The following is a 12,264-nucleotide window of genomic DNA, read 5'->3' as shown; positions in this document are numbered from 1 at the left end:
TTCCTTAAGTAGTATTTTACTGTAAACTTTCTTTAAACTGGATGCTTAGAATATAAACTAAAATTGAAAACTAGAACTAATACCTTTTTATTAACTCAGAACATAAAAAATTCCTAATTCTGCTTGCCTTGTATGTAGCTGACCGCAGTGTGATCTCTGGCACTGCATATAGTCCCCTGGACACTGACAAAACAACAGAAAAAATTTTCCTAAGTTCATCCATTCTAGCAGTTTTTTCTTTCTTTTTTTGTTTTGGGCTTTAGGGCCACACCTGGCAATGCTCAGGGGTAATTCATGGCCCTGCGGTGCTCCAGGGGTATATGGGATGCAGAGATAGAATCTTGGGTGGCCTCAAGCAATGCAAGTCTGCTGTATTCTCTCCAGCCCTAGCACAGCTATTTTAAATCTGTAAATTTGTTTTATAAGGGAAGTTGAATGTACTAAATGGGTCAGAGCCTCTGCTGAGAGGAGAGCAAAAATAAATCAAACTATGTTTAGGGGCGAGGTCAAAACGATACGTAAAATGATATGTAAAATATTACTGAGGATTGGACAGAAGCAATCAGTGAAGACAAAAATAGAAGAAGGTCATAATTAAAGATTGAGTTTCAGTTTCAAATGGTTTCCAGAGCACCACCAGATCTGGTTCCCAAATCCCCCAAAAGTCTTCCATTAGCAGGCATATTTTGATATGCTAACAAATACAATGTTTGCATTACTTTGCAAACGATTTATGTATCACCTGAGTCCAAAGTCTCACCTGGGCCCAGGGAGGTGTGCAGTGGTACAGGCTCCTGCTGCAGGTACGAGGCCCTAGGCTTGATCACTGGCACTGCATGGTTTCCCAAGCTCCAATCTGGGACAGCTCCCAAGCACTAGTGGGAATGGCCCCAAAATCAAAATGTAAGATATCTCACCTGTCCTTTGACTAGACGATACAGAGCTAAAGTAGCTCCCAAATGCTGGGCTTGCATACCATCCTCTGTTAAGATTGTAGGGCATACAACCAGTACATCATCATCAGATTTTATTACCCTTACCCTACAAAGAAGATAAACATTAAAAAAATAAAATTGGTGAAATAAAAAATACACAAGAATTCTATTAGCATGAACTTAATATGTTTATTATCAAAATATTTGCCACAAGCCCTGTACTAAAAAATGATTTATAAGCACTATCAACCTCAGATGTAGAATTTGTAAGTTAGCTTATTGTCTAATTCAAAAGAAAGAAAGATGTTCATCTCGATCATTTGTTTAAAAGTTCAATGCTACCCAGAAAAACATACCTACATTTCCAGTATCTACCTACTGCAACTTTTTCAAAGGAAGGATTTGGACTCTTGGGAAGATTCTTCCGGACCCAATCAATCAGAAACTGTTTGGGAGATTTTCCAGTCCAACTTCGAGCAGTATAGTCAAAATTTCTTACATCATGAGGTTCTTTTTTTTTCTCTAAAATGATAGACAAAGATGGTTCTTTAAAAATGGTCAAACAGTAATATGAAATCTCTACTGCGCAATGAAGGCGGAAGGCCTCTTGCACTGACGAAGAGACTTTTAGAAGAAAACAGGTGAAGAAAGGACAGGTAGAAAGGCTTGCCCTTCTAGAAGCAATGGAAGGAAATCCTCTTCATGAAACTGCAGAGGGTTTGTATTTTTTTTTTAACGTATTTGAGGAGACCATGCCTGAGACTGAAGCTGGGACTCCTGCATGCAAAGCACACAATCCAATCTGAGCTGTCTCTCCGATCCTGTAATGTTTTAAAAAATGATGTGGCTATAGTACAGAGTTATGAGAATGGGTAGAAAGGTAGACTGTGGCAGAATGCAACGGATCTCAAAGCCATGATAAAGGGTTTGTACTTATTACTGATTCAAGTTTTTTTTAAACAGGAGATTCATTTAGACTTGCGTCATAGAACGATTATTCTGGCAGGAGTTTGGAGGATGGATATGAAGCTGAAACACGATACCTATAATAACTAATTGCTAAACAACTAAGTTATCATTAATTCCTGCTTATTCAAGATGGCTTGTGGAAGCATAACTTTACTGACATCTCAGTAGCTTGCTAAATGAAAAGGAACATTTTTAAATTACATACTTCTTGATATTTTACTGTTTACAAACTTACACTTGTTGTTCCCTTCATTTTACCTTTCTCTCCTTCAGTAGCAGCTGTAGATTTTTCAAATAAATTAAAGTCCAAAGAACTTTCTCTTTCTGTGGCTATAGGAGGCTTTTTTTTTTCATTCTGTTGATGTGAAATTTTTATGGCTGGATTGAATACTGGATGGTCTTCCAAAGTTTCCATTTCTACCGAGAAAAAACATGATGCTTAGTTTTATGCATTTGTTTTTTTTTAATGTCTTTTTACACTGCAAAAATATTACACACACACGTGCATGCAGCGTTCTTTCTTTTTCATTCTACCAATTACTTAACACTTCCTACTAGGAATTCATGATAGAAGGCAGAGGCAATTTAGTTTCATATTGCATACTAAAATTAAAAAATAATTTAACCCATGTAAAAACTTCTTTATTAGAAATACTCATGGAACTATATCTACCTCTCCTTCATGAACTAAAATAGTATTCTATGGTATCATATATCAAAGGCTGACAAATCGTACGACCTGCAGTCTAAATCCAGGTTTGCTGCTTGTGTCTGTACAATCTCTGGTTAAAAATTATTTTTAAAGGGGCCAGAGCAACAGTACAACAGGTAAGAAACTGCCTTACATCTAGGTGGCCCAGGTTCAATCCCTGGGAACTCATCTAGTCACGCCAGGAGTGATCCCCGAGCACAGAGCCAGGAGAAAGCCTCGAGTACACCCAGGTGTGGCTCCAAAACAAGTTTTGGACCAGAGATTTGGACCAGAGAGCACAGTGGGTGTGAGAGATGACCCAGGTTCTATCCCTGGCACTCCATGTGATTTCCTTGGCTCGTCCAACAGTGACTCCTAAGAGTAGAACCGGGAGTAAGCCCTGAGCACTGCTGGGTGTGGCCCAAAAACAAAAAGAGAAATCACTTTATATTTTTAACTAGTAGGAAAAAATTCAGAAATATTTGGTGATGTGAGAGTTATATACTGTCTAAGGCTGTTTTTATGCTGTGAAGCAGAATTGAATAGATCTAACATAGTAGGTACAGTCTGTAAGACCTACAATATTTACTATTTGGTTTGTAGAAAAGTTAGCCAATTCCATGTTCAACTGTTAGAAAAGAACACGTGTGTATTAATAACTTCCATCCTAGGAAGGCCAATGATGAAAAGGCATTTATATGTTTAAGAAATTGTATTTACCTCTTTGAAGTTTTCTTATTTTTTCTTGTGCTTCTTTTTGGCCTTGCTTGTTTTTCTCTAGTTTAAAGGAAGCTGCTTGTTCTTTTGCATCTAGAAGTTTTGAAGCAAGCTGCAAGTACCTTTCATTCTGTTACAAATAAAATGATGATGAGAAAATAATTAGAAAAAGTCAATTTAACTATTATCAGTGTATTATCAGTGTACTAAAACATGTAACTTTTGATCTTATACTTGATTCTGCAAATCTACTTCTAGAAATTTTTTTATAGAAAAATAGGGGCCAAGTACAGAGGGTAGGGCACTTACCTTCCATGCAGTTGACCTGAGTGTAATCCCTGGCACCCCATATGGTCCCCTGAGCTCACCAGGAGAGATCCCTGTGCACAAGGCAGAGTAAGCCCTGAGCACTGTCAGGTATGGCCCCAAACAAACAACAAGAGCAGAATACAATATACAGATTTGCAGTTACATAAATGTTTGTTTTGTAGCAATCCTGGCTGAAAAGGGAAAATGCGAACTCAAGTATGGTACATTGCTATAGAGAAAAACCAGTAAATTACAGAAAAAATAAATTAGCAGAAGAATGAGGGTGACCTGTATGGAAAGACTTCCTTGACATGTTAAATACAGCAAGAAACAACAGAGTAAAAGAGTATGAAGAGCTCATTCCTATAATTTTTATAAACTTTAGAAATACAAGTATTTAATTAATATATTCAGTAACATACATTTTTGAAAAATAATACTCATTAGTATAATGATTATGAATGTAATACTCACATAATGTCATTATCCCATAACCCCCAACTAGTGGAAGACAGGGAAATAAACTGAAAACAAAAAAAGCTTCTGGGGAAAACGGGCATTATAAAACTAACGGACTTTACTAGCAAAAAACAAACTGAATTTAAAGTTGAAGATCAAATTCCTTTTTTCTTTCCTCAAAAGCAAACAACAGTTGTGAAACTTGAAGAATGAGGTAAAGGGGCAGGAGAAACAGTACAGTGAGTAAGGTGCTTGTCTTGCACATGGCTGACCAGAGTTTGATCCCGGACATCCTAGATGGTCCCTTAAGCGCTGCCAGGAGTAATTTCTGAGTGCAGAGTCAGGAGTAAGCCCTGAGCATCCCCAGGTGAGGTCCCAAAACAACAACAAAAAAAGATGGAGCTGACCTTGGTTTGATCTCAGCACGGCTTATAGTTCCCCAACAATTTCCAGAAGTGATCCCTGAGCAGAGCCAGGGGTAAGCTCTGAACATTGCCAGGAGAGACCCCAAAACCAAAACCAAAAGAATGGCATGTGTGTGGTGGTGTTTATGGAATACAAATAGTAAGAGAAAGGGAAGAATGACAATTAAAGCAGCACAACCAGCTGACTTCTGGGACCATTTTGTGTAGAAGTAAATTTAAATGTAGTTAACAAACAGAAGGACTGGCTACTTTAAAATGAACCTAAATCACACTCCATCCTATCTATGGAACTATCCCTTCTGTGATCTTTGTCTTATTCTTTACATTCAGTAAATAACCAAGTTTTTGATTTTTGCTTTAAACGTTTCATTTCCTTTTCAATTTGGTATCTTAACAGATAACTGAGCAAAGACAACAGCCAAATGACTTCCCGACTCTTTCTAAATTACCTGAACATTGCTAACCTGAACATCCACACCATTTTTTAAGCATTTTGTCTTTTGTTTGGGGGCCATAAGCAGTTGTGCTCAGGGCTGACTCCTGGCAGGGCTTGGGGCGATATGTGTATCGGGGATTGTACCCAGGTCGGCAGTGTGCAAGACTAGTGCCCTATTTGTTGAACTAGCTCTCTGACCCACCACACCATTTCACATGCTACTACATTTGATATAAAATGTTAAATTTTACTTGTCAATCACCTGCCCCCAAATCTCTAGTGGCTGTTTACTATATATAAGAAAAGTTGTTAAATTCCGTTTATGGGCATCAAAAAATTTTTCGGATTCAGCACAACTCACCTCTTTATTCCTATCAGCCATTACTCATCTATACATCCTTCACTGCTTTTGTGCACTCAATCAATCTACACCTTAAACCCAAATGCTCTCTCTCTGAAGGCATGACCTTATGTGCCAATCAGAAGTTACCTCCTCTTTCTGAGGCCTCTAAGTAGACTTGTACTGTCTTATTTTTTTTAAAATTTTTAAAAAAATTTTTGCTTATTTTAGTTTAACACAGACACGGGGTCTAAAAAACGTATAGGATATGAAAGAGAAAAAAATAAAAACCCCACTCAGTCCCTCCATAACACCATAGTAATAAACACTATTAATAATTAAAAAAAAAAACTCTTTTTTTAGATATTTTCTTTACATACTTAAAAATGCAACTTTTCTTCTAAAGAAAAGTTTATTTTCTTCTACATAAATAGGTTCATAACATGGCATATGTTTTTCTGAAACTTCCTTTCCTTGCTAAACCAATTTTATTAAAGTATGAATTACTAGTAATAAAATTTACTCATTATAATGTACACATAAACAAGCTTGATAAATACATGTGCAGATAACAACCACCTCAATAAAAATATTATTCTCAAAAGTTTCTACATGATTCCCCTGTTTTTCCCTTTGTTAAAACTTTACATCAACGCTTAGAACTAATATATTTTTCTCTAACTTACAAATCAGAAAATTAAGTCTCGTATAAGTAAAATATTCTGTCAAGTATATCCATCTAGGATTCTAACCTAATACAAATTTCTACTCACAGGGTCAAATTTTTCCTCCTTTTCTAAACTTTTGGAATCCTCATTCTTTTCTTCTTCATTTTGTTGTTCAGCATATCGCAAAATCCATTCCTTCATATTTACTTCTGTATGTTTTTCCTCCTTTTTGGTCTAGAAAAAAAAAACCATAAAATATAGCACAAAACCAAAGTTAGGAAAAGGTGTCAAAACTATCGTGTGCCACCGTTTTTAAATTTCTCTGACCTCACACAGCCTCAAAGATGAATTATTCTTATTGCTCAGTTAAAGATGAAAGAATTGAACTCAACTTAAAAGGTAAGTTGTGGGGGCTGGAGCAATAGCACAGCAGGCAGGGCGTCTGCCTTGCATGCAGCCAACCTGGGTTCGATTCCCAGCAACTCATACGGTCCTCTGAGCACCGCCAGGGGTGATTCCTGAGTGCAGAGCCAGGAATAACTCCTGTGCATTGCAGGGTGTGACTCAAAAAGAAAAAAAAAATTAAACTTGCATAAATCAAAAAGAATGTTTATCTAAAGAACAATAAAGGGAAAAGAACTAAAAATTAGTGTTATTCCTTTAAAAAAATGATGCTCCTGTAGGTTTTTAGAAATTATTTATTTTCAAGTATTGATGTATAACAAAACATATATTTAATTATATATTTTTCCACTATATAATAGTATATACATAAATATAAAGTCATCATTTTGATGAATTTGGGTGTATACATACATGTAATGCTATTACTACAATCAAGATAAACTGATTTCACACATAATGCCATTACTACAACCAACATATTAAACAGATTTATCACCTCTAAAACTTTTTATCTACTCTTTAATGCATGTCCGATGAGAGTATGGGACATGGTAAGAACTTGGAACAAGTAAGCTGGAGAGAAGAGCTCAGATGCGTGTCTTGCATGTGGCTGATTTGGTCTGAATACCCAACAGCACATATGGTCACCTGAGCACTACCTAGGGTCACTCTGAGTGGTCAAGAATAGCCCGTGAGCATCAGCAGGCATGGCCCAAACCCTTCCCTACCCCTCACTCCACAAAATAAAAGAGAACACTGAACAAGAGGTCAATCTTAACATAAAAATATATATTTAATTCCTTTCCAGTTCCCTTTTATGGCTATTGTTTCTGTGATGATAGGGGTTGCACACATACTTGGCTGTGGTGCTTGCTGGGAATTGCACACTTGGTTGTGGGGTTCACAGGCTAGGCTGAGGTGCAGAGGAAATCATAATTTCTTGCAGGATAACATAGCCGCAGGTAGTTTAGGTTTATAGGGTTGTTCCCATTTACAGAGCTTCCTTTCCTCTGTGTTTATTCGTAGCTTCTTTCTTTGTGCTCTGTTGACTTGTAAATATTGTTTTTCTCTTCTCCTTAAGTCCTTTGTATAGTTTATTCTGAGCAATGTCCTTTTCGTATGGGCACAGGAAGACAGTAGTAAATGCTATGCTTTAGAGTCATTTGACTCTACATGATATTTTCCTCCTGGGCCTCTGTTCTCTCGACTTAAGCCTCAGCTGCCTTTACTTCCTAGCATCCCCCAAAGCAGGGTCCCAACATGGGACTGGATGGACCCAGGGCAAGCGGTGAGCTACGTGCTACCCTGGCATTGAGAGGGGCCTGGCCAAAGTGTCTAATGCTTAACTATAAGTTAAGAGCTTGGTCATGCTGTCATGATCCAAAAAGTAATAAGTAGATTTGGACCCTGCTAGGGTTAGGAAGGATTAATCTGGCCTGAGTAGTCTGAGTCTGCTGCAAAATGTTCCCAGGAGAGCTGCCCTACAAGCTTCAATGTATCTTTTACTGTGTCCATACAAAAATAACTAAAGGAAAAAAACACCTTAAGAGCTATTTTTCCCTAGGGTAGTCAGGAAGAGCTTCCATATGTTGTTAATGCTTCCAGACCTGGTGAAGCATGGGCCCCAAGAGCAAGGCGGAGGAATGTAACTAGGGGTAGAGAGAGAAGCAGAAAGGGTTAGAGTCAGAAATGAGAGACAAAAGGAAAGCGCAGGCTGCAAGACTCAGAGAGAGGAGTGGCGAATCGGGGAATGAGGGGCAAGGAAGGGTTTGTAAGATAGGAGAGATGAGAGATTGAATAAACGATGCCTGGTCCTTGTTCTTCCTAAGCCTGCCCGTCGCCTACAGCTGCCCTGATCCTGCCCATACACAGTGGCTTTAAGGCACCTAACAACAGCGGTGAGAGAGAGGCCAGCTGGAGAGCCTGTGAACACGTATCCTTCTGTGGGAGAGTTCCTTACACTTTTTGGTGTTGGCAGAGGTTCCCGACGGCAGAACCACCACAACTGTGTGTTCGGTAGGACAGTACTAGAGACTGCACTCACTGCCTGACACTTGCAGTATTGTCATTATAGGTCTAGATATTGGTGTAGCAGATCTCTAGTTCATTTATTCATCTTGCTTAACTGAGAATTTATAACCTTTGAGTAGGATCTCCCCATTTACCCTTCCTCTTAGCCCCTGGCAACACCATACTACTCTGTGCTTTGGAAAATTTGACTATTTTACATTTATTTTTATTTTTAAATTTTCTTTTTTGCTTTTTGGGTCACACCTGGTGATGCTCAGGGGTTACTCCTGGCTCTGCACTCAGGAATTACTCCGGTGCTCAGGGGACCATATGGGATACTGGGATTCGAACCCGGGTCAGCCGCATACAAGGCAAACGCCCTACCCGCTGTGTTATCGCTTCAGCCCCTACATTTATTTTTAAAATTCTATTTATTTTTGAAGCCATACCCAGCACTGTGCAGGGATCATTTGGCAAGGCTTGAGGGATCATATGTGGTAACAGATGTAGAGCCCTCACTGGTATCATGTAAGCCAAGCACTCTACCTGCTGTTCTATTTCTGCCCTAGGTCTATTTCAGGTACCTCATATAAATGAGATAATGTGATATGTTTCACTATATAACTGTGATGTATATAATATGCACCATATTCTTTTTTTTTCCTTATATTTATTGAATCACTGTGGGAAAAGTTAACAAAGCTTTCAAGATTAAGTCTCGGTCATACAGTGATGAAACACCTTTCCCTTCACCAGTACTTATTTTTCACCACCAATATACCCACCTCCCACCCCTCTCGATGCCTGTGAGGCAGATGATTTCTACTTAACTCTCTCTCTACTTTGATTACATTACTTCAACAAAAGATGCACCACTGTTTAGAATTTCCCCCCAACAATCAGAATTGCTGAAAAGGCATTGTGAAATAATTTGTTATCTATAGCTGGTTACGAGAACCATATGATGTCGTGTATTTCTGCAAAGAGCCAGATAATTATGAGATTGGTTTCTGTGCGTCTGGTGTTATGGCCGTGGTGGAGAGCCGCTTGTGGGGGGAAACTTGTGGCCTCGGTAGGGTGTGAAGGAGGAGCTGGTACTGCCCCCCTTCCCATGAGACTGCTGTTGCCCCCTCACTGTCAGCTCATACCTGGCTGTCCATAAGCTCTGAGGCGGCAGCCACTTTGCTGGGGTGGGGGGGGAGGTGGAAGGGAGCAACACCCTTTCCCTCCCGGCCGTGCAGGAGAGCTGCTCATGGGCAACTTGTGACCTCGGTAGGGTGTGAAGGACGAGCCGGTACCGCCCCCCCCCCTTCCCATGAGACTGCAGTTGCCCCATTATCACCGGCTCGTATCTGGCTTTCCAATAAGCTCTGAGGCGGTGGCCACCTTGCTGCGGGGGAGGGGGGAAGAAGGCAGAAGTGCACCATATTCTTAATATAATACTGCAATTAACTATATACTTCCCAATATTCATACCTTTCTGTAATCCCCTTCCAAATGGACTTTTGGAATTGGCTATATAATGTATCTCTAGCAACAGGACATTAAGCAAGAACGATACAAGCAGAGGCTTGGTAAGAATCGTGCCATTCTCCATGAGATATCTTTAATTTTTTGAAGGGGGGGTTACTTTCAGTAGTCCGGGGGATCAGACAGTGCCAGAGATCAAACTTGGGGTTCCAGTGAGCAAAACTAGTGCTTGTGCCATTTCCCTGGTCCTCCCAAGGCATATCTTGTGGAGCAGAAGAACTTCCCAGCTGAGTCCAGCTAAGATTGCAGAATCATAAGATATAATCAACTGTTACCTATTTAACAGGTAATTATATAGATATAATTATGTTTGGGGGGTGGTTTATAATGTATAAAAAGATGACAGAAGTTTGTCAAATCTGTAGATTATTTTCAGTAAGCAGAAATGTCATACAACTTCATATTAACTTTTACGAACAATTACAGATACTTCATTCTGATAGTATACATCTCTACATCTGTCTCTCACTGTCCTCCTGTTGTTCATCGATTTGCTCGAGCGGGCCCAGTAATGTTGTGAGACTTGTTACTGTGTTTGGCATATCAAGTATGTGACGTCACTGGTAGCTTGGCAGGCTTTGCCGTGCGGGTGAGATACTATCGGTAGCTTGCTGGTCTTGAGAGGGCCATGTTGGCCGCATGCAAGGCAAACGCGCTATCTGCTGTGCTATTAAAAGGCTCTTTAAATACTTAAGTTTTTTTTTTTTTTTAAGTGAATAGTGAAGCAAGAGTTTCTATTGCATGAATCTTACTTAGACATGAAAAAAAAAGACAGAAAGTACATATTCAGGAGTATACACTTTTCCGCACTGGAAAAATACACCGAGACAAGCAAGAGAGATAGGTGTTTAAGAACACAGTCTTGAAAAGCAAACCTAAACACTCACATTCTGTGTTACCTTCATCTTCTCTTCTTCCTGTTTTTTGGTTTTAGGTTGCAGTGGAGGTGAAATAGTGGCTTGAATTTGAGGAGCCTGGAATTTTGGTCTGTTTTTAGGTTGCTGTTCTTCAAATTCTTGACTGAATCCTTCAGGAAGTGCATCTTAAAAAAAAAGTGGGAGGAAGAAATGAAAATAAATATGCACATAATACATAATAAATGCAGGAGTATTGCTAATTATTCAGCTACTGATTAGGCTGGTGGAAAAGTGGGCATGACAGAGGGGAAAGGGTGTTGCTCCCTTCTGCCCTCCTCCCTCTGGAAAGAAAGATGGCGGCCACATGGGAGCCTTGTGGACAGCAGGTATGAGCCGGGGGAGTGGGGGCAACTAAAACCTCATGGGTCGGGGGGCGTTCTGGTCCGTCCTTCACGCCCTACCGAGGTCACCAGTCGCCCCCCGCGAGCGGCTCTCCAGCACGGCCATGGCCCCAGAAGCACAAGGACTTAATGCAGAACCCAGCAGCTTGGAGCAGAAAAGTGAACAGACTATGCGTTGATCCAGCCCATCAAGTCTGCCGGAGGGGAAAGGGTGTTGCCCCATTCGCCCTCTCCTCTCTGGAAAGAAAGATGGCGGCCACATGGTAGCCTTGTGGACAGCAGGTATGAGCCGGGAGTGTGGGGGCGACTAAAACCTCATGGGAAGGGGGGCGTTTCGCTCCGCCCTTCACGCCCTACCGAGGCCACCGGTTGCCCCCCCCGAGCGGCTCTCCAGCACGGCCACGACTCCAGAACACAGAAACCAATTTCTTAACTATCTACTTTCAGTAGACCCTGACTTTCAGGGTCAATAGGTAAAATAGCAGAAATCCAAAACCAACATTTAATTCTTGAACCCAGCTGTAGAAAGCAAATCACTTCACAATGCTTTTTCAGCATGTCTGATTTGGGGGGGGGGGGGGGGTAAACTCTAAAAAATAGTGGTGAATCTTTTATTGTAACAATGAATCTAATCAAGGCAGACAGAGTGTTAACTAGAATTCATCTGCCTCACAGGGACGGGGAGGGGTGGGGGGTGGGGTTTTATTGGGGTTCTTCATGGTAAAAAATAAGTATTGGTAAAGGGAAATGTGGTTGATATTTGCATGACTGAGACATAAACCTGAAAGCTTTGTAACCTTTCCCACAGTGATTCAATAAATAAAAAAAAAAAATGGATTAAACGCCAAAAAAAAAAAAAAAGAAAAGTGGGCATGAACTCCACTTTTTTTTTTGCACACTATACATAATTCACACAAATATTTATTTTGGGTTTTGGGCCATGCCTGGCCAGGTTTTACAGCTGGCTCTATGCTCAGGGATAACTGGATAATGCTCAGGGGACCACATTAGGTACAGGGGTCAAAAACCCAGTTGTAGCCAAAGGGGCCACATGCATGGCATGCTGTCTTACCTCCTGTACTACCTCTCTGGCTCCAAATATTCATTACTCT

General features: G+C 40.2%; 1 protein-coding gene across 2 annotated transcripts in view; it reads right to left on the bottom strand.

The window, feature by feature from the left end:
• Positions 1-12,264, bottom strand: part of DHX29 (DExH-box helicase 29) — a 48,747-nt gene that overhangs the window by 28,629 nt on the left and 7,854 nt on the right. Inside the window, exons 5-10 of one of the 2 annotated variants that reach the window (XM_056112145.1) lie at positions 10,782-10,936; positions 6,055-6,183; positions 3,316-3,442; positions 2,163-2,321; positions 1,292-1,457; positions 918-1,041 (exon numbers count right to left, since the gene is read on the bottom strand). In XM_056112145.1, the coding sequence (XP_055968120.1) occupies positions 918-1,041; positions 1,292-1,457; positions 2,163-2,321; positions 3,316-3,442; positions 6,055-6,183; positions 10,782-10,936 (860 nt within the window). The remainder of the gene's footprint in view (positions 1-917; positions 1,042-1,291; positions 1,458-2,162; positions 2,322-3,315; positions 3,443-6,054; positions 6,184-10,781; positions 10,937-12,264) is intronic. The other variant, XM_056112146.1, reaches the window with a different exon arrangement.

This window comes from Sorex fumeus, unplaced genomic scaffold (genome assembly GCF_029834395.1).
Source record: "Sorex fumeus unplaced genomic scaffold, SorFum_2.1 ptg000015l, whole genome shotgun sequence".
In the NCBI taxonomy this organism is placed as follows: domain Eukaryota; kingdom Metazoa; phylum Chordata; class Mammalia; order Eulipotyphla; family Soricidae; genus Sorex; species Sorex fumeus.
The sequence above is the reverse complement of the archived record's forward strand: the minus strand, read 5'-3'. Positions and strand labels throughout refer to the sequence as shown.